Here is a 24,677-nt window from a genome sequence, read left to right as displayed (position 1 = left end):
GTATTTTAAAATGACTGCTGTGCAGCATAGTGATGTAGTGATTAACACTGTTGGCTCACAGCAAGGTGTTGGGTTGAATACACTAGCTGAAGGATTTCATATTTGTGTGGTGTCTCTCCACTTCCTCCCATGATGCAAAGATTTGCCTGGGTAACAATAACAACAGTGTTAAGACAAACTACTCCTGTCAGGCAGGAGGTACTGCAGTATCCGACCTAAGATAAGACCTGAAAGAAATTTCAGGGTTGCTTTTGTCTGTGCCACATTTACTGTCAATTCAACATGTAATGGTTATAAAATGAAACACGCAATTGTTTAGTTTCACAATTTACCACAGCTGTAGAGTTTATTCAATCTTTCTATGTCCAGCTGGCTCAGATGTTTCCTCTGACCTATCTCCACACCACTCTGCTTAGGCAACACAGTTGGATTTCCATTTGTACTGAAGAAATCCCTGCAAGACCAGGGGGGAGGGTAAACTTATCTGGAGTCTGTTTCAAGTACTTTAAAATTAGAAAATAAAATGAGGAAGTTGTCAACTTACCGCCCGTAGTGCATTATGGACGCGAGATCATATGGTAGGTTTTGAGTGTTTCCATGCTTCACCTTGAAGTTATTTTCTTTACCTTTAAGGAAAAAGAAATCCAAAATGGCATAGTTGAACATGATGCACCTACTGTATCACAATAATAGCCAAAGTAATTTCTTCATACTCAAGTTAATGTTCCTTTTTTGATGTGCATTACAAGAGACAGTTATAGTTCTTGTTTCAAGAAGATGAAGGCTTTGACAAGGAGGGACTGAGCTGGCAGGAGAGGATCTTAACATTCATGTGCACAAAGTCATACTTTACATTCCATCGACACCACTGGGGGCATATTTTCCATTATACAAACCAAGAGGTCTCACTTTTACTGACCAAAGACTTCAATTGCATCCAAAGGAACTGGGCTGAGTGAACAATCTGGATACAACTTGTTTTTAACTGCATTACAACTAATGCAAAAAGCAAACAAGCTTGTGTACCTGCCACAATATTCTGCCAGTTCACTGTGACATATTTATCCCGGTCTTCACGAGTGTGTTCATGATACAGTCCCAGAGCATGGAGCAGTTCATGGCAAAGGTTCCCCACGGTGCACTCTGAAGCAAAGAAGAGCCGCTGGGCTCCTCCTTGACAACCAACGAATGAGGCACAGCTAGGTGCAAAATAAATAAATGTTAGAGTTCAACCACTCAGTTCTGACCTGAGATTCTCCCTTAATGTCTGAATATATGGATAATGGAGGCTGAAGCCAAAATGTACCAAATTGAATGGAACAGGCCTCAATTTGTGTCACAAACTAGTAATAAGATTAAATAATTGTTGGGTAGGCTTTAATGAGTGCCTACTTTATGGGCTTTCCCTTTTGCTGCCAAGCATGTCGTTTCCCCATCTATTAATCTTTCATTAAAGCTTTTCTTCCCCATCCCTTTCTAGTATCCAGTGTTCAAGTCTCTAGTGAAACCACCACAGTATAAAATGGGATTGAATGATTGAAGCCTTTAGAGACAGACCTGTAATAAAAACAGGAGTGGCAAAGGGCAGGCCCGCAAATGCTGGAAGTTTCTGATTTTCCTTACTGTTGCTTTGCCATAACAAATTGTTTCCAAGGAAACAATTTGTTATGGCAATTTCCTGTACTGCTTCATCTTTAACAAAATAACAAACCTACCCAGAGATAGTTGACTTCTTACCCATTGCCAGTCACAAGCTTCAAATAGCTCGACTCGGTGTCTCGTTTCTTAAAACGAATACATGTGACATCCGATATCATCTTAAAGGCAGCTTTAATTTCTGCCTCTCGGGAAACTGTTGGAGTCAAAACCAAATCAGTTATCATTCAGTAATCAAATATCTGGTCCTATTTGAGGGACAACAACCTACCCAGTTCATCAGTGATGATGTAAGAGGTGGTGGCATCCGGCCACAGAGTGTGTACAGCATTTCTGCTCTCCTGCAAGTTTAAACATACAGCAATCAGCAGTACCACACAAAACATAAATAAATATAAAACCCCTCCATCTTACCGGAATTAGAATGTCCCCCTCCTGGACTGGCATGTCTTGATCAAACTCTGACAAAGTGCAGGATTTAAAAATCAGAAAAAGTAGTCATTGGACATGAAAATTAAGTGGTTTAGTGTGGCCCACTAATCAAGAGGCTGGTTTTTCCATCTGGAGTAAGGCTCAATTTTGTGATTGGCTGTTCCATGGCCATATGTGCAAGGCAAGAGGCAGCGAGATAAGAAAGATCCCACAACAGAGCCAGCTGATTGGACATTGATTAACTGAAATAGTGCTTGATGGGATCTGACCATCTCATCTGGGCTGGCTAAAGCATCTTAAATACTGTCTATAATAGGATGTGTATAAGTGCTAACACTAGCTAATCTGCCAGGATTGTGGCCAGTCTAATCTCATGCTATGCTCAAGTTTTACCTTTCAAAGTTTCTGCACTCTTATTCTTTGAAGATTCAGGTTCTGGAGCTGCAGCACCTGCAGACAGCCACATATTTAGAACACCTCAAACATAAAACCTGACAGTCTGAAGTCCTGTGAAAACAGACCTGGAGCAGAGCCAGTTGTATTTGAAGTAATGTGGGTGTCATTGAAAGATGTGGCGTAGTCTGAAACAGAAACGCATTCAACGTCCATCATGTTTCCACTTTTAAGCATGTACAAAATACTAATACTAAAAACTAATTGTGAAGATGTAAACCACAAAAATAATGACCAACCTGCAGCAGGACTGGTGGCATTCAGGGCATCAGTTAAAAATCGTGGACCAACTAAACCAACTACAAGTACGCACAATGTTTTTAAATCAAGAAGGATACAATTAATCTGCAGGAGCTGTCTGTCAATGTCTAATCTTAGAACAGTAGACTAGTGCAAGTGAGTCAAGCCAACACAAAACTGTAGCAGAGTCTGTATTATTGTGGGTGTCATTCAAATTTAAGGGATAATCTGAAACAAACATCCAATATTGACCATCTTTCCAATTTTTAAGCATGTACACAGTAAACTAACACTAATGGCCTTCCAATGACAAAGCAATTATTTGCACCAACCTTCAGCAAGACTGGTGATATTCAGAGCATAATTTAAAGGAGTTGCACCACCTGAAATATAAAGCACATCCAGGGTTTACATTGTGCAGTACAGATTCCATATAAATGACCGTAACAATACAAAAAAATAATAATAATCAAAGAATTTCACACACCAACCATCCTGGGATTTACAAGGGAGTTAAGAATAATGATGGAATTCATATTCTACCAATGGAAAATAATCTGAGTCACTCAGTGACCACCAACCTGGAGCAGAGCTGATGGTATTGAAGGTGTCATTTAAATATATGGCATTGTCTGAAACAAACATCAAGTTTCGCTTTTTGAACAGGCAGAGTTATATTAACACTGATGACTTTCCAATGACATAACCCACAGAAACACATTAGCACAAACGTTCAGCAAGACTGCTTGCATTCAGGGCATCATTTAAAGGAGCTGTGCCAACCGAAATGGAAGCAGTGTTTATAAAGCGCACGAAACAAAATACTAAATCTGTTCTTTGGTTATACATAACCATAGAAATGGTACAATTCCCAAAACAATTTTCTTAATTAGAGAAAGCAACAAATGTATAAGGGTGCTAGTGAATTAACCAGATGCCAACCTGGAACAGAGCTCGTAGCGTTCAGAGTGTTTTCTAAAAAAATATGATCTGAAAGGCAAAGACCAGTATTGACAATTTCCACTTTTAAGCATGTACAAAATATATTGGACAATAATGGCTTTCCAAAGACATAACTCTAAAATAATTCCGAACCAACCTTCAGCAAGACTGCTGGCATTCAGAGCATCATTTAAAGGAGTTGCACCCACTGAAATGAAAATCCAGTACATACATTTCATATAAATGACCGTAACGATACCAGAATCAAATATTCTGGGTTACTGGACAGCCATTGTATGCAGTGGTCCACACTAAATAATACCAGATGCACAACAACCACCCTGGAGACAGTTAAGTGGACTGGATTCATGATCTAGCAAATGAAAAATATTCTGAGTGATTCAGTGAGCACCAACCTGGAGCAGAGCTGGTGGTATTCATGGTGGGATTTAGAGAAAAGGCATAATCTGAAATAAAAATACAGCTAATATCAATGATGTTTCCACTTATTTTAAGGGTGTAAAGAACTTTCACCATATGACACAAATACCGGGGACCCATGAAGCAAAAAATATTCTGTCTGTAGAAACGTCTATTGTATCAAGTGTTAGAAAATCTTTAAGTCATCATTGTATTCTAGCAAATCTAAAAACAGTGCAAGTGCATAAACAGATCACAAGTCTGGAGCAGAGCTGGTGGCATTGTGGGCGTAATTAAAAAAAAAACATCACATCAAAAATCATGTCACAAGTAAGGGGAACTGCTGCACATCTCACACTGCATCCACCCTGAAATCCACACACACCCCCACACCCACACAAAAATAGGCACTAACTGAAAGTGACACTTTCAATATCTTAACTACATTTGGAAATGTTATTGATTATGAATTAAAAAACAAACAAACTCTGGAGCTTACCTCTTGGAGTCGCTGCAGTGGTGCTCTCATACCCACCCGTGGTAGTGGCATTTAAAGAAACATTACCTACAAAAATGTAGAATCCTCAGATTTGATATGTTGCAGCATATGCAAATCAAACATGCAAATGAATTTAATGAGCACCAACCTGCGAAAGGACCGGCGGGACTGATGGGAACACTGCCAACTACATACACACAAAAACATTATCACTATTAAGCTAAAAATCCATACTTTGCAGTACATATGTTTTTAGGCTGTACCTGTTGACAGGCAGAAGGCGGCCAGCAGCCACATAATGCAGCAAGACATCTTTTGGCAAAGAGAAAAGCTGTAACAGGTGTTGTCTCTCTGATATAGACATGTTACTGTCTCCACAGGTGTCATCACTTCCACTGATTACAACGGTCCAAACTAAAATTAAACCACTAGATGGTGCTACATTATTTTTGGTTGGCAGTGTAGGAAGAGACATTTCACAAGGAGGCGATATAACACTCAAACAATCTTGAATTGAGATTATGGGAGAGACAGCAAAATGTCATTTATTATGCATTTGAGCTGGATATCATGCCTTTTTTTAATGTGTCATATCATGTATTTGTTCTCTAATGCCCTTGCTTTGTGGAGGTCATGGGACTCTAATGTGGTTGCAAAATATATGTGTTCACCTTTTTGTCCACCTGTGACTCACCTGTAAATCTGCTGTCCAATAAAATCCAAATAAACAAGAACTACTTTTAAAGGACCCTCATACCTCTTCAACTCTTCTTCATATATATTCTGGAGATCTATGACTGCTTAAATTAATTTTTTTTTAATGAATACTGGAAGAGAAAGTACTTTTAAATAAATGACTGCTGTGCAGCAGTGGTGGCGTGGTTAGCACTGTTGGCTCACAGCAAGAAGGTCCTGGGTATGAATACACTGGCTAAAGTATTTCATGTTTGTGTGGCGTCTCTCCACTTCCTCCCATAATGCAACGATGTGCCTAGGTTAGGTTGCTGTAACAATAACAGCAGTAAATACCTCAGATTGCTTAGCTGGCTCTGAACCAAGGTTGTCAAACACAGGGACCTGAACCAGCTTGCAAACAAATGTAATCTGGATATTTTTGCAAAGGTGAATATTTTTTGGATTTCATTATATCTTCACTGTTAATTTCATCCAAATCACAGGCCTGAATTATTGCTAATTTTATAGCCTTATTACTGACAGAGGCAGTACCCACAGCCTGGTATACTAAACTAACAAATAACAGATTAAATGTAATAAACTGAAAGTTTATTACTTTGTAAACAAGTAAGTCTGACACCTTTCCCAGTTTCGTTGCTCGAGCATGACCACAAGATGGCGCAAAATGAAAACCTAGAGAAGCTTATGTAATTGTATTTAATGTAATTTGGTCCTGAACTGCAGTTTAGTCACAGCTATGTTCGCTATCAGACTGAAGGATGTCTCACAGTAGAATCCTCTAATAAATGTTGTCAATGTTTCACGAGTGGAAGGTTAGAAGTCAATGAAGCGACTTCAGAACAGGATTGACCTGTAAGACAAACTTCAGGGGCTAAATACTTCGAGTCAACCTCTTGGCTATGTGTCATGAGAAATGTCGCATTCATGTAACGTCGGACATACAGTGACGTATTTGTAACTAGAAAAATTCAACTTGTTTATTCTGTCACTTGGAGAATCACAAGAGTGATAAAATCTTTTCTTGTTGTTAATTCATTTTTTAATCAATAGTGATGCATTGGGGTGATAAGTAGGTTTGATAGGTACATACGTTTGACAGTTACAATAGCTCAAGTCATGATTGTGTGACATGGGTTTTTTGTTAGTGAGTAGCACTGTGTTGTAAATTTGTTCTGTTGTGTATTTTCTTGATTAACTGAAAAAATGATTAAATCTAATTCAGCCCAATTACAGTTTGTTTATCTAAAACTACAGCCCAACAGTCGTCTCAAGTCATCAAATGCAAATATTAGCAATTAACTACGGTTTAGAGTTTGTGAAGTTTGAAGTGATGACTTGGAAAAGAATCTGGTTCAGCACAGCGCAAAACAGTTACAATAATAACAAATGGTTAAAAAAATATGTGTGATTTTTAGTTTAAAGTGGTTTATTGCATGTGGGATTAAAAAAATATATCAATAAAACAACATCAGTAAGACACGTCATTTTTAGGATTTGTTGGACATCAATAAAAATATTTCAACACTTTAAAAAAATTACAATTTTTAAAAATCCATATAATGTCTTACCCTTTAACACAAAAAATCATGAAAATGAAAGAAGAAGAGTTGATGTGACTGTTGTTACTGTTAATGCTACTTGTTGCTAGTTTCCACATTCATAAATGTAAATTTACAATTACTTTCTTGCTATATGTCCTCACGTATGATCATTTTCTCGTTATTTTGTTTGTCCTTTTCTGTTTGACACATTGCTTTTGTTTCTATTGTTTGTTGGTTTGTTTGATTTGTTTGGTGTGTGGGGTTTTTTTTTTTTTTTGGTTTTTTTTCATTTGTAACCTTTCCTAATGGTTCGCTTGTGTATTGGCTTGCATGTTTACCTAACAAGCAGCAGATATCCGGGAGGAGACACAAATTCCTTCTGTGGCCACCTGTTGTGAAGAAGTAGGCAAAATTGTTTTATTACCCCTGGCTATTACTTACGTCACACTTGACACTTGACACTTTTTCACGCGTTTTCAGATGTCAGATTTTTCTCACAGACAGCGAACGCCCCTTCAGTCAACATCATGAGAGTCATGTGATGTCCTGTCATGTGATGAAGTCACTTCCTACTGATTTGGTGAGGAGCAGAGACACTCTGCTGTATCATGTCGTCTTAGTTAGGCTCCACAGACGTTACCCGGTACAGTAACCATTATGTTTGGGTATAAATGTTCTCGCTTCGAGCCTCTGAAGCTGGCTCTGTGGTTCGCGGCCTTTCTAGGCTGTTTGTTGGTTCGGTCCGGAACGACGGAGAACAACAGCCCGTGGTACCAGGACCTCTGCAGGTAACAACACACACATACACACCTTCTGGGGGTACAAACACTGCAGCTGCTGACAGATTAACAGCGTTAAAGGTGCAGCCGTTGTCCTCTCGTGTACACACATCGTCTAAATAAACTGAATTGAGAAATATGTCTACTAATGCTTATTTCCAGTCATAGGTAGTTTTATTTCTTATTTAGCAAACAGCCTAAATAAGTTTGATTCAGCTAGCAAACCAGTACAGCTGAATCAGACTACCCCTGAAACTCACATACCGTCGATGCTAGTTAGTTTTTCTTGTTCATCGAGGAAATAAGTGAAGCTTAGCTATAAATGCCGAAACGTGCACAAAACTGCCGTGCTTAATTGGGGAATGTTAAACCTTAACAACATTGCGTTTTTCTCACAGAGCAGCGGCGTATTTATATAAATAAACGCACCGGAAGAGAATAACAACATAAATATGGGAGTTAAAATAAAGTCAGCGTTGTCCTTCTTTAGTGGAGCGTTGTCTCAGTAGCTGCTGTTCAAATATTGACTCAGCAATAAAGCGCAAATGATAACCCGGTGACTCAACGCTTAGGTTCAGCCTGGGTTAATATTACCTCGATTTGGCAGCTTCCGAGGACCTTGGTTAGAAACACACGTGGCTTACAGTTAACTTCTCCCATAGTTTCTGTTCCTCGTCTGTTCCTTTACAGTCTGGTTTAGGTCAATATCCGTATTGATGTGTGGGATTACTCCTTACGTTCAGAGAACACGGTGTATTTGTGTATTTTTTAGGTTTTACAGCACCTGTTTTATTAGGAAAAACATAATATCACACAATACCATATCACGTTATACCCAACAGGGGGGAAATAATGATGCTAATGATCAATTCATATTTTAATAAAAGTGAAAATGACAAGAGCATTTCTGAACTGTTGGAAATTTTAGTATACAACCATTAAATACTGTCCTCACTTCTGTGTCATAAAAAGATTACTTCAATATTAGTTAAAAATCAGAAGTGAAACCGTGTGTGTGTGTGTGTGTGTGTGTGTGTGTGTGTGTGTGTGTGTGTGTGTGTGTGTGTGTGTGTGTGTGTAAGACTTGCACATGTGTTTTCCACACTCACTGAAATGGAAGCATGGGGCTTTTAAAAATTATTTTATGACCTCCTCCTTTCTTATCTCTGTTTTTAATCCCAGTTGGTTTAATCTCACTTAACTCAGATTAGTCCATTTTGTTTATTGTTATTGTTACATTTGTTTGTTAAAGAAAAGAATGCCTTAAATTTAAGTTTTAGGTATTTAGAGAAAGGCATCAGTTATTTTCTGCCAAGGATTGAAGTGGTAAATTTAGAAGAAGATCATTTAAAACTCGAAGGCACGTTTGTATTTCTTGTTTTGTCAAATCAGAAGTCAAAGCTTCAAATTTCCTCAAAGGTTGCGTGATGGAAAAAGCTGAAAAACGTACATTTGCAAAGCACGAACCGTAATTTTTACATAAATGCTGTACTTCTGTGAACCACTAGATATTTTAAACTGTCATTTATATGTCAGTGTGTTTTTGCTATACAGATGAGTGTGATTTATTTTATAGGAGAAATAAGTAAAAGAACACGAGTCACAGTATAAATTTTTAAAGATTCATTTCCCATTTGTTCATTGTAACTATTTTAACAATTTTCAAAAAAATTTACAGCCCAAAACAATGACTTATCTTTATAGTAGCAGTGGAAATGATAGTCATTTGTTGTCCCAGACTGTAATTTTGTGGGGTCGGGGCCAACAAGCTCATTTCCTGGGTATCTATTTGCTTATTGTCTTCTATTCCTTGTCTTGCAGATATAAATGGGAGGCAATAGATCAAGATAATAAAGTGAGATATACACTAAAGCTCTGTGACTCTTCACCACCAACCAGCTGTGGAGCTGACACTGCCATGTGTTTACGAAACCTCACAACCAACAAAGAGCAGTCTGTTGGTGAGTTTTCTGTCTGCCTTGTTCTTTATGTGGGTTATAGTGCCCACCAACCTGCCCACTGTTTGTTAGCTGTTCCTCCTCTTGCTGTCCCATCATGCTGAAGAATGACTGTTCTGCACAAATCATGATTCTGGTGCAGGGGGTAAAATGCTCAGTTCAGTGTTTTGTTTTGTTTTTTAAACCTGTCACTATCATCTTAAGCCTGAGATCCAGTATTAGTATCCATACAAAACACAATCATCATAGCAGGCTGGCTTCGTGTTACTAACTTTCTACATACACAGCAGACTAACCACAGCGATCAACTTCTCTTTGATTTTCTTGTTGAATGGACAGGCAGTCATCTCACTCTCTCGGGTTATTTTCATGACTTTAGCTGATTAGCTGGCACTTGAAAAGTTTTTCATGCCAAACACTGCAAACTAAGCAAAACAACAAATTCACAATTCAGTTTGGGTGATGCACGATGTCATCCCCATTGAAAGTGGATGAGAGATGCTGATTTAAAGCCTGAAATGCATAATCCTGCATATGTTGCTCATCAAAAAAATGGATGACCTCTACCATACATTAAGATATGCTCCAGAAATGCCCCTAGAAGCACAAATGTGCTGGAGCGATGCAGTTAACTAATTTAAAGTAGAGAAGATGAGACCTACGTTCATGTATCAGGACACCTGTCAGCCACAGCAGCCATGGCTTTAAAGCTTTAAGAAGATCCAAATGGAGAAGTTATTCCCTATATATACGGATAGACCATAAAGATGCTTTTTAGTGCCGTTAGGTTGGGTATACAGCTTGATGGCTGTTGGCTTTGAGGTTTTTGTCCAAAGGATTTTGAAAACTCTCAACAGCAAAAAGGGTGGAAGATGCTTCATGTAGTAGAAAGCTAACACAAACAGTCTACTTCTTGAGTCAGACTGTTCTCACTACAACCTACTGAGACAGACATCCGCCCACCACTGGTCTGGTTTTATTTGGGATCCTTTCAACAATAGTGTAAAGTGCCCTGGGATGACTGATCTTATTATTTGGCTCTATATAAACAGCACTGAATTGATGTCAGTAGGACAGCGTCTTGAATCACAAATCAGCCAGGCATGGCAGCATCCAGATGGCTCATTATAGTAGTATAGTGCTAGTAATATAGAAACTCAGTATGTTGTCTTCAGCGTGAATACAGTGCAATTTCCATGATAGTACTACAGCAAGACGCTACGTTAAGTAACTTTCGCTGTTCTGAGAGCGATGTTTATTGTGTGGCCAGTGATAGAGCGCGTGTGTGTTTGGCTAAGAGTTAAAGGAAATGAGTTAATCTAATTCCTGCTAATTTGAGAGTTGAGTTTTAGGCGTTAGCTTTAGGCTTGTATGGAAAAACAAACAGGTTACTGCTGACTGAAAATCCTCATTAGTTGGTGTCCTGTGCACATTCAAGCATCTTATTGCTGTAAAAAGGATTTTATCTTACAATCATTTTGGTCTGTTTGCAAGCATGCTGTTAGCTGTGTCTCATGACAGTCACACGACAGAGTGCTTTACAGATCGTTAATGGGGATGTGTTGAAAACGTGTACATCCTGTGGATGCTAAATATTATATTTTACGCACAATTTGGTAATATGTGCACTCTTCATTTTGTGTCTGAATGACGCATGAAACTGGACTTTGTCTTGAACCTTGAAGTCCTGCTAAAAGGCAAATGTTTTGTAGAGAAAAGTGTGTCTTCTGTAGAACTGATCTTTGTTTTGTTTTTTTTGGTCTAGAATCCTAATATAACATGTCTTTACAGGGTCAAAATTGTGAAAAGTCAGAGGGAAGGAAAGTGTTTTATTTATGTACTTATTTAAAAAACTTTTCCTCATACAAATTATTTGCTAACTACAGCTTGCCTATATACAGTGGGGCAAAAAAGTATTTAGTCAGCCACCGATTGTGCAAGTTCCCCCACCTAAAATGATGACAGAGGTCAGTAATTTGCACCAGAGGTACACTTCAACTGTGAGAGACAGAATGTGAAAAAAAAAATCCATGAATCCACATGGTAGGATTTGTAAAGAATTTATTTGTAAATCAGGGTGGAAAATAAGTATTTGGTCAATGACAAAAATACAACTCAATACTTTGTAACATAACCTTTGTTGGCAATAACAGAGGTCAAACGTTTACTATAGGTCTTTACCAGGTTTGCACACACAGTAGCTGGTATTTTGGCCCATTCCTCCATGCAGATCTTCTCGAGAGCAGTGATGTTTTGGGGCTGTCGCCGAGCAACACGGACTTTCAACTCCCGCCACAGATTTTCTATGGGGTTGAGGTCTGGAGACTGGCTAGGCCACTCCAGGACTTTCAAATGCTTCTTACGGAGCCACTCCTTTGTTGCCCGGGCGGTGTGTTTTGGATCATTGTCATGTTGGAAGACCCAGCCTCGTTTCATCTTCAGAGTTCTCACTGATGGAAGGAGGTTTTGGCTCAAAATCTCACGATACATGGCCCCATTCATTCTGTCCTTAACACGGATCAGTAGGGATGGGTATTGATAAGATTTTAACGATTCCGATTCCATTTTCGATTCTGTTTAACGATTCGATTCCTTATCGATTCTCTTATCGATTCTTTTTTTTTAAAAAGGAGAACACTAAAGTCGATTAGCTTAGAACTTTGTTTTATATCTTCTCTTTGAACAAGATAGAAATTTAGGAGTAACATGGCCTTACAAACCCAACAGTGAGATCTTAAGAGATCCACAGCCTACGGCTCTTCAATGGGGTGTCACAGGGTCCCCAGGAAAAAAAATGTATATGTAAAATAATAAAATTAATATTCTCCTGTAGCAATAACAAAGTTTAACATAAATTATTCTGTAGCAATTACACAAGAATATCCAGTAATGTCCCTGCCTACAATTAAACACATTCACTTACCAAAGTGAAATCGGGGGCATCTGCTGTGGCAAATGGGTGCAAGCCTTTGACCACAAACTTAGTCACTGCTCGGTGACATTCGTCTATCCTGGCCTGAAAGGAGACGCTACCGGTAGACTGCAGCGAGAACTGCCAGCATCTGAGCCAGCCAGACTCTGTCTCTCTCATCATGGTTATCTAAATGCAACGCACAGTAATAGCAGGTTTTGTAATAAGGTAAATCGCGCTAACATAATATGCAATGCTAATTGATTAGTTACCTGCAGTATTAACGGGAGAGGACGTGGAAACGCTACCGCTGCTGCTGGGTTGAGCTTCGCTAGTCCGGAGCGGATCAAAAACACGACATTCGTTGAAAGCAATCGCGTGTTTTTTGAGCAAATGCTTTTGCATATTCGTAGTGTTTCCTCCCTTTGATGAAATCTCTACTTTGCAAGTATTGCACGTTGCCCTGTTGTCATCCTTTCTCATAAAGTGTAACCAAACTTTTGAGCGTTTGCGCCGCTCAGGCGCCGTGTTTCCTACTGGGTAAAAGACGCTACTCAACGTGATGACGTCATTCGGGGCGACTGGAATCGATAAGGGAATCGTTTTTAAAAGTGGCAAGCGATTCCAAGGAATTGAAACAGTGGGAACCGGTTCTCAACAAGAACCGGTTTTCGATACCCATCCCTACGGATCAGTCGTCCTGTCCCCTTGGCAGAAAAACAGCCCCATAGCATGATGTTTCCACCCCCATGCTTCACAGTAGGTATGGTGTTCTTGGGATGCAACTCAGTATTCTTCTTCCTCCAAACACGACGAGTTGAGTTTATACCAAAAAGTTCTACTTTGGTTTCATCTGACCACATGACATTCTCCCAATCCTCTGCTGTATCATCCATGTGCTCTCTGGCAAACTTCAGACGGGCCTGGACATGCACTGGCTTCAGCAGCGGAACACGTCTGGCACTGCGGGATTTGATTCCCTGCCGTTGTAGTGTGTTACTGATGGTGACCTTTGTTACTTTGGTCCCAGCTCTCTGCAGGTTATTCACCAGGTCCCCCCGTGTGGTTCTGGGATCTTTGCTCACCGTTCTCATGATCATTTTGACCCCACGGGATGAGATCTTGCGTGGAGCCCCAGATCGAGGGAGATTATCAGTGGTCTTGTATGTCTTCCATTTTCTGATGATTGCTCCCACAGTTGATTTTTTCACACCAAGCTGCTTGCCTATTGTAGATTCACTCTTCCCAGTCTGGTGCAGGTCTACAATACTTTTCCTGGTGTCCTTCGAAAGCTCTTTGGTCTTGGCCATGGCGGAGTTTGGAGTCTGACTGTTTGAGGCTGTGGACAGGTGTCTTTTATACAGATGATGAGTTCAAACAGGTGCCATTCATACAGGTAACGAGTGGGGGACAGAAAAGCTTCTTACAGAAGACGTTACAGGTCTGTGAGAGCTAGAGATTTTCCTTGTTTGAGGTGACCAAATACTTATTTTCCACCCTGATTTACGAATAAATTCTTTACAAATCCTACCATGTGAATTCATGGATTTTTTTTTCACATTCTGTCTCTCACAGTTGAAGTGTACCTCTGGTGCAAATTACTGACCTCTGTCATCATTTTAAGTGGGGGAACTTGCACAATCGGTGGCTGACTAAATACTTTTTTGCCCCACTGTAGGTAGCCTGTTAATGTGCTTATGATTTATTATTATTTATTGTCGGTGTCATTGTAATGTTGATGCCAGCTGTTCCCAAATGTGAGACTGCAGTGGCTCATTTCAAAGTCTGAAAACTTGCTGTGGCCTACCTAAACATTTAGTCACTAAACAATCGTTACAGAAACTTCACTGATTCCCTTCGATCCTCTAAAGATTTAATGGTTTCCATCACTTTACTTCTAGCCTCAGCACTGTGCCATTTCACTGCTAATGAAAGATGTAAGAAAAGTTCAGGAACAAAAAATACTTGAAAGTGGAGAAATTATTATAATTATTACTTTTTTCATTCTGCTTCAATTTTAAATGTCAACATTTCATGTTAATTAAACTTGAATGTTAAAAGTAGTTATGAAAGTCTACTTATTGCTAATAATGTCTCATGATCCATCTGCAGTACAGTCAAAGCCTGCACTTTGTAAGAATATATGAGTCTGTTTAAAAAAATTAGATAAGAGGGACACGAGAGGATGCTATCAAACAGAGCAACGCCAAAGGTTAAATACTGTTTACATATTAAAATGCCAGAATGAAACCCTCCTTTCACATAGTGCCGTTTGCTCATCTGTGACATTTAACTTCCATAAACTGAAAATGCAATAGTTCATCACGCTGTGAAGCGAATAAATTAATGCATAAACGGGCAGCTACAGCGTATTCTGCATGGTGTTGCCTCTATTGTCGCAGGAGCACTGATGGAGAAAGTTAATTTCCGATTTATTTTTAGTTTTTGAAGACCACAACCCCCCCCCCCCAAAATGAAATCACAACATGCTTGAATATACTTTGGATTTTCCTTTCAATCATTTTTTTTCATTTCATTCATTTTCATTTTTCATTTTCATTTCATTTTTTCCCTACAAGATGTCACAAAACGGTTTATAAATGCTCTTTAAAATGTGCAGTATTGTGTTTGAATATATTCAAATCACGTATAATAATTACTTTTCTGTTGATCGTGTCAAAGTATTAAAAAAGAAAAAAGGCTCATAATTACATAATTTTGAGTATAAATTTTTAATACTTTTGGAAGAGAGACCTTATTTGGTTTAGAAGGTGCATATATTATTGCACTTTCCTGTTTCGTAGGATGACAAGTGAGAACATTAGTACTGTTTTTCTTTTGGAAAATTTCAGTGTTGTTGCTGACAGCAGGGGTTACAGTGCTAATTGTCTTTCAGAGCTTCATCAGAGATCCCGTCTCTGTGCTGATCGGTCTGCTGATGCTGCCGATGCTGTGTGTCAGCAACATCCACAAACAGCATCTGTCTTTAAAGGCCTCTTGTGTCTCAGTGTCTTTATTCATCGTCCCCCAAATTGTTTGAGGGGTCCATCGTCTTTTTGCAATTCAGCCGAGCGAGTGGCTCTCCAACTTTTTCTGTCATGGTTTGTTTTTGGAAACAAAGAAAACGCTTTGTCTCAGGACCTGCAAAATTAATTAAGTTAAATAGAACTGGTGTAATCAAATGAAGACATCAAATCTATAAACTAGTCAAATAAGAATTACTTTGGAATCAATCTGATGATTGATGGCTTTATTAACCAAAAGTGCCTGTCAGGTCTTTTAAATGTGGTTCTTTGTTGGTTCTTCTAACCATTTAAAAAGTGACGTTGGGCTCTCAGAACTTGTAAGGTGATAAATCAAAACAAAAAGAAGTGTTATGAGAACTATTAGATCTCATAAAGTAGACATTTAGCAGAACAACACCTCTTTTTAGCTAAAAATGTTTTTAGTCTTTTAAAATGCCAGAATTTGACTTTCTTTTTTTCTATTACTTGATAATGAACTAAATATGTTTGTTCAGAGTAGTTCTTGGCCAAAATAAAAGTCTTCACCAGAGTAAATCATGAGCCACTAGAATTCATCACAGACCTTGTCGACCATTGTCTGTGTTATGCTCTGGTCTGCTTTGCTTTTCTGTTCTACTCCACTCCGTTACTTTTTTTTCCTGTTTACAGAACAAGTCTATTGTTCCTTTTACAGTCCAAGAAGTATTCATTCTGTCCTTCTGTTGAGAGGGGGAAAATGGTTTGGTACTCCTTAGAATTGATTCCAAAGTCAAGCTCAAGGAGTTGAATTTGTTTTCTGTTTTCTGGCCCAACACATCAGCTATTTTGATTCAAGATGATAACGATGATGTGAGATGAGACAATTTATCTTAAAAATTGTGAAGTTGTAGAAAAAGTGAAGATCTCAAAATCGAATATGATACAAAAGCTTGAATCTAAAATGAATGTAAATATTACAGGCTGAGGTGGTAACGATTTCCTGTATCTGCGACTAAGATTTTGGAGAGAGTGTTCAGTTGTATGGTCATTAAGTGGTGTTGAGGACCATCTGGACCCATTTATTATCCTCATCCATTCACACAGCCACAGTTGTTGGGATGAGCCTTGCATCAGCTGACAGAGGAATCCAAACGGTGTGTTGATTCAAACAGCAGCAGCAGCAGCAATGACAAATTCCCTCAGCGAGTCACATGGATGCATTTCTTCATCTTCAGTATTCAGGCCACAAATGTTTCTTTGCAGTAACATATCCAGGATGGCACCACGTTTCAATCACAGCTAGTGCAGTCTTGCCACATTCCTTCTTACCGCTCAGATTAATGTCCCAGTCCACCGGAGAAGCCCCGAAGCCATGTTTCGTTACACTGTATGAGTGTAGCATTGCCTCTTTGCAATGCTCAACAAAATGCATCAAACTGGACTCACGGTGCTGTTTAAGGCTTAATAAGCACCCTGAGAGATGCCTCATATTCCCCATGATGATCACTGAAACTTGTCTAGCATCGAAACCCCGTCATTGGCTGAGTAGCTCTTCGGGGAATAGTAAAGAGACTCCATTGCCAAGAACATGAGGAAAAAATTAGCATAAGCATACTCCTAATACTCAACTTTTATATGACTTACAAAACAAAGGATTTCCATTTCACCTTTGTATAAAAAACAATAAGCAATTAGTTTTAACTTCATCAGGAAGTAAAGTTATTAAAAAAAAGCAATGGGAGCTGCTGCCGCAGGCTGTAACTCAGCAGATATGTGAAAGTAAATCTCAGACAAGATGTGTTTTGTCTTAATATCCTCACTTCATGTTTGACGAGTGTCACTTCTTTCCTTCTTAAAAATCCTCTAATTGATGAGAGGATTGAGATGGCATAAACTGCTGTTTATGCCATCTCAATGAATCTTGCAAACAGGCGTGAATGCTCTCTTTCTTCTTTATTGTTCCCACATCAATCAGATTCATTCAGCTTTGGTTGTGCTCCACATTTTTTTTTTCTCTCCCTGTGAGTGCAAACAGCCCAAAGCATTGGGCCGTCTGGGAGGAGGAATGCCCAACTGTTTAGAAACCACTAATAAAAGGGTTTGTTTGGACCAGGTGACCAATGTGCTGCTTCCATCATCGTTCATTAACAGACACGTTTGTGTTGCATTTGCACCTTTAATAAAGGGTTAATTAACACATGGTATTTAAAACCAGTTCTTTTCACTGAAATATTTAAAGAGATATTTATTTAATAAATCGCATCTTTATAGCCACTGTCGCTGATATGACATAAGCTCGCGGTGATTGTTTGAGGATTTTTCTCAACCTCAGTTATATCCCTGCCTTTGTTTTTTGTCTGGCTGCCAGACAGATTTATTTCAGTCCCACAACAACAACTTATCCTGCAGCTTGAGGTCATGACCTTCCTCTGGTGACAAAGTGGTGTATGGTACTGCTCGTCTGACTCCTGAGTGCATCTGTGGCCTGCATTTCCAGCTTATTTCATTAGATTGTCTTCATTAAGCTTTAGTTATTTTTCTTATGAGGAAGCGCCCACGTGTAAAGTGAAAAAAGACAAGCATGGACAACATGAAGTGCTGATCAGCTGAGCTGAAGTTCAGTCACATCAGCTGATTTATCACATGACCCGGGAACACATCATCAGGCATTCACGCTGACTAACACAGACATGACTCAGGCTTCCTCTCCCCCTCCTTCTCTCTTGTGCTGTTTACTGCCTGCTCGAGCCTTTATCCATGCTGTCTAGTGACTGTGCTCAGAAACCACGCACTGTTCTCTCACACACTTTGACATTCTCGTCTCCTGTACTTCCTGAAGTCAAAATCTTTGGAGCAATGAACGCTTCCTCCACTCTATAAGAGGAAAGTAGCTCTTAGGCTGATCCTAGGGTTTCACTGTCTTTTACTATTGTGTTTGCAAGGCTTTCAGCTTCTGTGTGTTCAATGTCATCTAAAAGACTGCCAAGAGAAATTTCCTGATACTTTGCAGAGAGGTAGACCGTGGACAAATAATAATAAAAATAAATAAATCTGTTTATTACAGTAAACTACAAGGAGAAAGCATTGCTAATTTTGTTGCTTTTCAAAATATGTGAACATTAATTTTCTTACAGCCAGCTTCTAAGCAGCATCTGAGCTCATCTAATCAAATTATGTAGATACATTTCTGTTAAATCCATACATGCTGCATACTGAATTTCATTGCTTCTTATCTATGTTGTGCCAGCTGCTAAAGAACAACAGATAACCACTGTAACTGAATATTACAGGCAGGGACGTGAGCCGTGTTTCAGCCAAGTTCAGTAGTTTGAAGACCTGCAGTAGCTGTCAGTGTTAGTAGGTCACATGGTTGTTTAGTTACACTCCTTTATTGTGTTCTCGTGATAGTAGTCTTATCAGAGCGTTCAGAGATCACGCTTTAATATGTCGCATCTAATGAAAACCTGTAAACCAGCTAAACTAAACCAATAAAAAAGTGTAAAACAACTAATTAAACCAGAGGAAGTAAAGGAAACAGAAGTCCCGGAAGGCAAAAATGAGGATCAATAAGCATTATATCTTGATTGTTTTATTTTAGTAATCGATGGAAGCTACAAGTGTTGCTAAATTTTCAAAATTAGATTGATTGCCCTAAACTCAAATGATCAATTAAACACACACAGCTCATCACTGAGGTCTTTGGATGTTTGATCCAGATTTGTTTTTTGAAGCTACACAGCATTTTTCAGCTTGTAACATTTTATTATCTTAGCTTTTCGTCTGCCTGACTTGCGGTGAGTTTATTTAACAGGCTGAGTCTTAAATCAAGTCAAATTCTTAACATGCACAAGACTTCCCACTGCTGCCAGTTTTCTGTTTTGTAGTGCTTTGAAATGATTAATGACAGTGTACAGACACCAGGGTCAAAATGTTAAGGTACAGAGCCGTCTGGTGATTTGGAAATGCGATGCAGAGTTTACATTGACCTGCTGGGTCAGTGGATGTTGGAGGGCAACAACATTATTCTGCCAAACTGTCTCAGTGACTGTTTGGGATGAATGGTCTGAGAACGAGAGCCTGTGTATGTATGTTTGTTGTACCAACTGAACGATCTTTGTCATACCTTTATTAGATAAATGTTTTCGTGCTGGCAAGCTCAGTGATCTATGTGATCTGTCCACATCAAGTTAAATGAATTTACATTGATCTAAAGGAAAGCTACCATTTCTGATGTTAAAATGAATCACCACTTCAAGGTTTCTCTGACCTGTTGTTATATTATGTAATTTAGGGTTTAATGATTTTCAGTCATTTAACTCTTTACATGCATGTTATTATTTTGTAATGACTGTTTTCTTTGTCTTTGCCAAATGTACAGGTGACCTTTCGCTGCAGAAGCTCTCTGACACTGTGCTGGATTTCAACAGCACGCAAACTTGTCCTGGAAGCAACAACAAGATTCAGACCAGCATCAGCTTCCAGTGTGGGAAAACCATGGTAAGACTGACAATCAGAAGAATATACCAAATATTCTTAGATGAATGATTACCTGTTGTTCAATAGCTGCGTTAATGGGAATGCACAGAAAATATCAAACTAACTGTTCGATGTTCTACATGAATTTCCTTTGTCCACTAACACCTGGTGTGTGCTGACGTGTTGTGCAGCAGCAGTCTCTGCAATCGTTCAGCCACTGATGTGCTGCAGTAACATTAGATGTAAACTTTTGACATAGTTTAGTCACATTGTGTGTTATATACATGGGTCAGAATGGAAGCATGGCATAGTAAACAGGTTCTGAATAATAAATCTTACTTGCAGCATGAATCATGGTGTCCACCAATTAGCATGTGAACTACTATTTTGAAGCCTTGGCTTCATCTTTATGGACACCTTTTCTTTTTTCATCTCTCGCTCTCTTTTTAACCTTTATGAACGATGAAGGGAGAAAGCAGAGCTCCCTGTGTAAGGAAAGCTACATGCAACCATGCATTGCTAATCACACTGCCACCTTGGCACATGCTCCTTTTTTAGGAGAGAGAATTCACCATATTTGGACAAGTTGAGTGTCAAGTTTTAGCTATAACACTAGCTTGGTGTGCAGAGTTTATCCATACACTTCCATACACAATGCTGATTAGTGCATGGAAATAACATACAAGTAAGCTAAATACATGGATGGATGGATCAAAAGACATTGTGTGTTGGCATTCTGTTGTTGCTCTTTTAATCCAAACATCATTAGTAAAACATAACATTAATCTTTAATAGCTGTGTGATGCATAGGAAGGTGGCAAGTGGAAATGATCTGTCCAGACTCTGTATTTGAATCAGGTTTTACACATGTCATTTTCAGCTCATATGTTCAAGGGCTTTCAGCAGGGGAGTCTGTGGAGTTAGCACTTGACATTGACATCATTATTTAGCCCCCAAAGGTTGCTGCTGTGCAGAGTGATTGCACAAATGATGGGTAATCCATTAGAGGAGGTAGGACATTTGTGATATTGTGATATTTGATTTTACGTAATTGTTCCTAAAGGCAGATTTTGTCAGTTGACACAGAGAGAGGGAAAAATGTTTTGGAAGATTATCTGTATTTTACAAACAGTGCAGCTCACCTATTCAAACAGACTTTAGAAATATGTTAAGTTTATAACAGGAAGACAAGTACAATCCACAAATGAATTTGAGGTTAATTACCTTATTTATTCTAAAATTAAGATGCACAGAAGGTCAAGTTTATTGCGTGTTTTTGCTGACACTTTCGATGTCTTTTGGATACAAAGTATTAAACATCCTGTTTTTCAATACAGGAAGTTAAATGGCGCTCTGTTGTTTCATCAGGTATTTGTGTCTGTGTGGAGAAATGTGCAAAAGACAAAAAACTAAAACACTAAGTTAATTGATTGAAAGTGAAACAAACATTTGGAAGTCGCTTTTGCTAAAACGAAACGTAACAACTCTAAGATGATGATTGTTGGATTCCTGTCGCTGCTTGTCAGTGAATCTGTGACTGGAAATGATGTAGAATAATGACTGATACCTCATAGCGTGATCCTGCTCGCTGCGTTGTGTGTATCTGTGGTTTTGATGGGGTGGGTGAGTGGTGGGTTGAAGTATCATTTCCTGTCGAGAAACAAAGAGGAGTTTTCTGTTTCAGAGTGTACGACGGGGAGAAATAAAAGTGGCTTCCACAATTTTTAGGGCAAATCACTAAATGCTGAAAAGAAGTGATGACAGCAAAATGCAGATTATAGTAGACGTTATCTTAACAGAACTGTGCCTTGTTTCAGACATGTTGCAAAAGAGTTTTAAAAAACCGAGCGCTTTAACGTTATTCCTATATTTACTTTGTTGTTGTAGTTTACCCCTCCTTTTTAAGTCCGGTCTAAATGGTAATGTTATAGATGTTATAGTTAAATCCTCTATCTCTATTTTTATCAGTACATTTAGGAAAATAAATAAAGGTTATTGGGCTAGAAGTTAATCCTTGATGTGTTTATTATTAATCACTTTTGGAATTTTCTAGCAAACAAATTATGTTCCTGTTTCCCTTTACTGTCATATGCCCAATATATATGTCTTTAAGTTTTTAAGTTTTTAATTTTACCTCTTTTTTTACTACTTTTTTTTTATTGTTATTTATTGCTGTCTGAACAGGTCTCTCCTGTAAATGAGAAGCTGAGTCTCAATGGGATTACCTGTTTAATAAAGGTTAAGGTTGCAATGTTCAGCATTGGCTTGAGGATCAGTGAAATGGAGTGACGTCTTGTGAAGCATTCAGAGATGTCCTTTCAGTCCACTAAAAAGGACTGCTAGAGTAGCACTGCACGATTCACAGCTCAAAATAATCCTGGTTTATCCAATACTTAGTTCACACCCGTTAATTCATCCATTGTCTCCAACAATTTTAACTCTTTACCTTTCTTCGAACCAACCAAACAGTGCCTGTGTGGGGGTATCAGCTCGCCTAAGGTGGCCCTATTAAGAATATCTGCTCTCATGTTACACAGCTATAGGCTGGCATTATTTGTACATGCACTGATCTTTTATGTCGTCATTTGAAATTTTAAGCATTTGTAATATTAGAATACACAATTATGACAGTAAAGTAAAAGGGATTAATGGGAGAAAATGTTGTTGTTTTTGACTCTGTAAAACAGCAGCTAAAATGTGGAGAAGACCTGGAATTTAAAAAACAATGCTGCTGTCAAAGAGTTTTTGAGAAACTCTGAATGAAGCACTGAACCATCAGCAAATCCAGAAGCAGCAGCAGGCTGTGGTTGTGTTTGTTTGAGGCTCAACACTTACTTAGAAGTTCCTCCCCACAATATAACTACAACAAAGGTTAATACTCTGTATTTCTCTGTGATAATGGAAACAATGACACATTCAGCATCTTAAATGCTTAAATCTTTGATGTCATGGACGATGATGTGCCGTATACTTTAGCATGCATTCATCACCTGTGTCAACATGAAACTACCTTTCTTACTCATGTTCCTGTCTTTGTTCTGCAGGGGACTCCAGAGTTTGTGACCGTGTCTCAGTGCGTGCATTACTTTGAGTGGAAGACCTACGCTGCCTGCAAGAAAGACAAATTCAAGCCACATAAAGAGGTGCGGTGGAGCATCTGATGGGGTCGCTGACTCATTCAACAGACTTTTACATTTAGAAGAAAGAAGGAATGAAATCTTCACTGTGATTAAACACAATGAGCTGAAGAGGAAATGGAAAGCTGTATAACCATATTCCATCACTGCGAAGATGTTTACAGCGTTTATCTGTGCAGAAAATGGGTCACATGTTGTGACAGTGATCCTGTTAATGTGGAAACATTTGAAAAAATGTGTGAAATAAATTTGTTCAGGAAAATGTTAAAAGCAACAAAATAAACCAAAGAGTATGATATATCCATGATCACAGTTACTAAGTTGTGTATTATCAGATAGCTATAAACACACGTGCAAAGTTTGTGGTAACACAATAGTAAAACTGTTGAGGGGGGGCTTTTTTGTGAATGCAGCATAAAGTGGTGCACGAATACATCTGTATTGTAGAGTTAATCCAGCTCTTCTTTGCCCAGGTGCCCTGCTACGTGTTTGACTCTGATGGGAGGAAGCATGACCTCAGTCCTCTGATAAAACTGAAAGATGGCTATCTAGTGGACGACGGCGAAGACAGCATAGACTTCTACATCAACATCTGCCGCAGTCTCAGTGAGTACTTGAAGGAAAGGAAGTGATTGGATTCTGTAATAATGAGGGGTTTTTTTGTTTTGAGGAACACTACATTGACAAAGTGTGCACAGAGCAGAAAGGGAGCCTGTTTAAAGGCCCTTCTTCTTTGTTTTCATGTATTCCCTAAATCTAGGTCCATTCCTTGAAGGTCTATAGATGGTCATTACTATAACGTGGCACAATAAAATATTGCATAGCGTCGCCACATTGTATGTTAAACAAAGCAATTACTGGAAAGCAATAGAAATAAAAGCAATAGTGGTGCTTTTGCAAATTAAAATTTTCAATTTAAATGTAAAATAAAAAAAATCAAGGTGTTAAAATTAAATATATAATTACTTGTAGTTTTCATGTTTCTGTCATTTCATTTACATGGATTCCAGATTCCACTATTTACATGGTTTTAGCTCTGTGTTTGGCTTTGAGGGCTTGAAAAGAAGGCAGCTGGACAAAACATCTGGTGTTAATAAGATGTTTTTTCTCTCATTAAGAGCCCGGTTCAGTTCTAAGACGACTGATGGAGACTGCCGGGTATTTAACCACTAATAGGGGAGGGCTGTCCCCTTGATTGTCTTGAAGGTGGTTAACCCACTATAAGTTGTCAAATAAGCTAAGGTGTGCAAAGGCATAGGTGATTATTCTCACTGGGGCCAGAGTTCTATTGAAGAGATGATTCTAAGTCTCTCACTGTTGAATTTAAAAACTGACATTCACAGAACTGACAGTGCTAAACAGGCCAATCACAATGCATCCTACTGAGTGGTTGCTTGGGTTCTGTTGTGTAAAAGTTGCAGCATTGCTCACTGCATTGCATAGCACACACTGTTGCCAAATTTTCCACGACATAGTCACTGTTTTTACGTTTATGCTGTTTGGTGCGGAGCAGATGGTGTAAAATACTCTTGAGGCTTTTTTTCTTTTTTCCC

General features: G+C 38.8%; 2 protein-coding genes across 3 annotated transcripts in view; one reads left to right on the top strand and one right to left on the bottom strand.

The window, feature by feature from the left end:
* Positions 1-321: 321 nt before the first annotated feature.
* Positions 322-4,939, bottom strand: LOC146692322 (high choriolytic enzyme 1-like). The gene is made up of 17 exons (XM_085433312.1): positions 4,906-4,939; positions 4,791-4,829; positions 4,643-4,708; positions 4,140-4,190; positions 3,881-3,931; positions 3,724-3,771; positions 3,363-3,413; positions 3,114-3,164; positions 2,781-2,840; positions 2,610-2,669; positions 2,482-2,538; positions 2,071-2,117; positions 1,928-1,997; positions 1,738-1,852; positions 1,027-1,199; positions 545-626; positions 322-454 (listed from the first exon to the last, which is right to left on the bottom strand). The coding sequence occupies exons 1-17, from the start codon at positions 4,937-4,939 to the stop codon at positions 322-324; spliced, it is 1,188 nt and encodes a 395-aa protein (XP_085289438.1).
* A 2,520-nt stretch (positions 4,940-7,459) lies between these two features.
* The window catches only part of igf2r (insulin-like growth factor 2 receptor), a 49,010-nt gene continuing 31,792 nt past the window's right edge, over positions 7,460-24,677 (top strand). For both annotated transcript variants that reach the window (XM_085432408.1, XM_085432407.1), the window contains exons 1-5: positions 7,460-7,667; positions 9,480-9,619; positions 19,890-20,008; positions 23,032-23,130; positions 23,598-23,730. In XM_085432408.1, the coding sequence (XP_085288534.1) occupies positions 7,537-7,667; positions 9,480-9,619; positions 19,890-20,008; positions 23,032-23,130; positions 23,598-23,730 (622 nt within the window). In that variant the 5' untranslated portion in view covers positions 7,460-7,536. The remainder of the gene's footprint in view (positions 7,668-9,479; positions 9,620-19,889; positions 20,009-23,031; positions 23,131-23,597; positions 23,731-24,677) is intronic.

This window comes from Copadichromis virginalis, linkage group LG15 (assembly GCF_057382275.1).
Source record: "Copadichromis virginalis isolate Kocher_CV1m ecotype Utaka linkage group LG15, C_Virginalis_male_GT1.1, whole genome shotgun sequence".
NCBI classification, from domain to species: domain Eukaryota; kingdom Metazoa; phylum Chordata; class Actinopteri; order Cichliformes; family Cichlidae; genus Copadichromis; species Copadichromis virginalis.
Note: the sequence above shows the minus strand (reverse complement) of the source record. Positions and strands in the feature narration are given on the sequence as shown.

Bases quoted from the DNA above. Each gene is read 5' to 3' on its own strand.
- LOC146692322 (XM_085433312.1), bottom strand. From the start codon at position 4,939: ATGTGGCTGCTGGCCGCCTTCTGCCTGTCAACAG. The intron at 3,414-3,723 runs GTTGGCATCTGG...TGTTTGTTTCAG, and splicing joins CGCTACGAGCTCTGTTCCAG to ACAATGCCATATATTTAAAT. The intron at 627-1,026 runs GTACACAAGCTT...TTTTCCTTAAAG, and splicing joins CTGGCAGAATATTGTGGCAG to GTAAAGAAAATAACTTCAAG.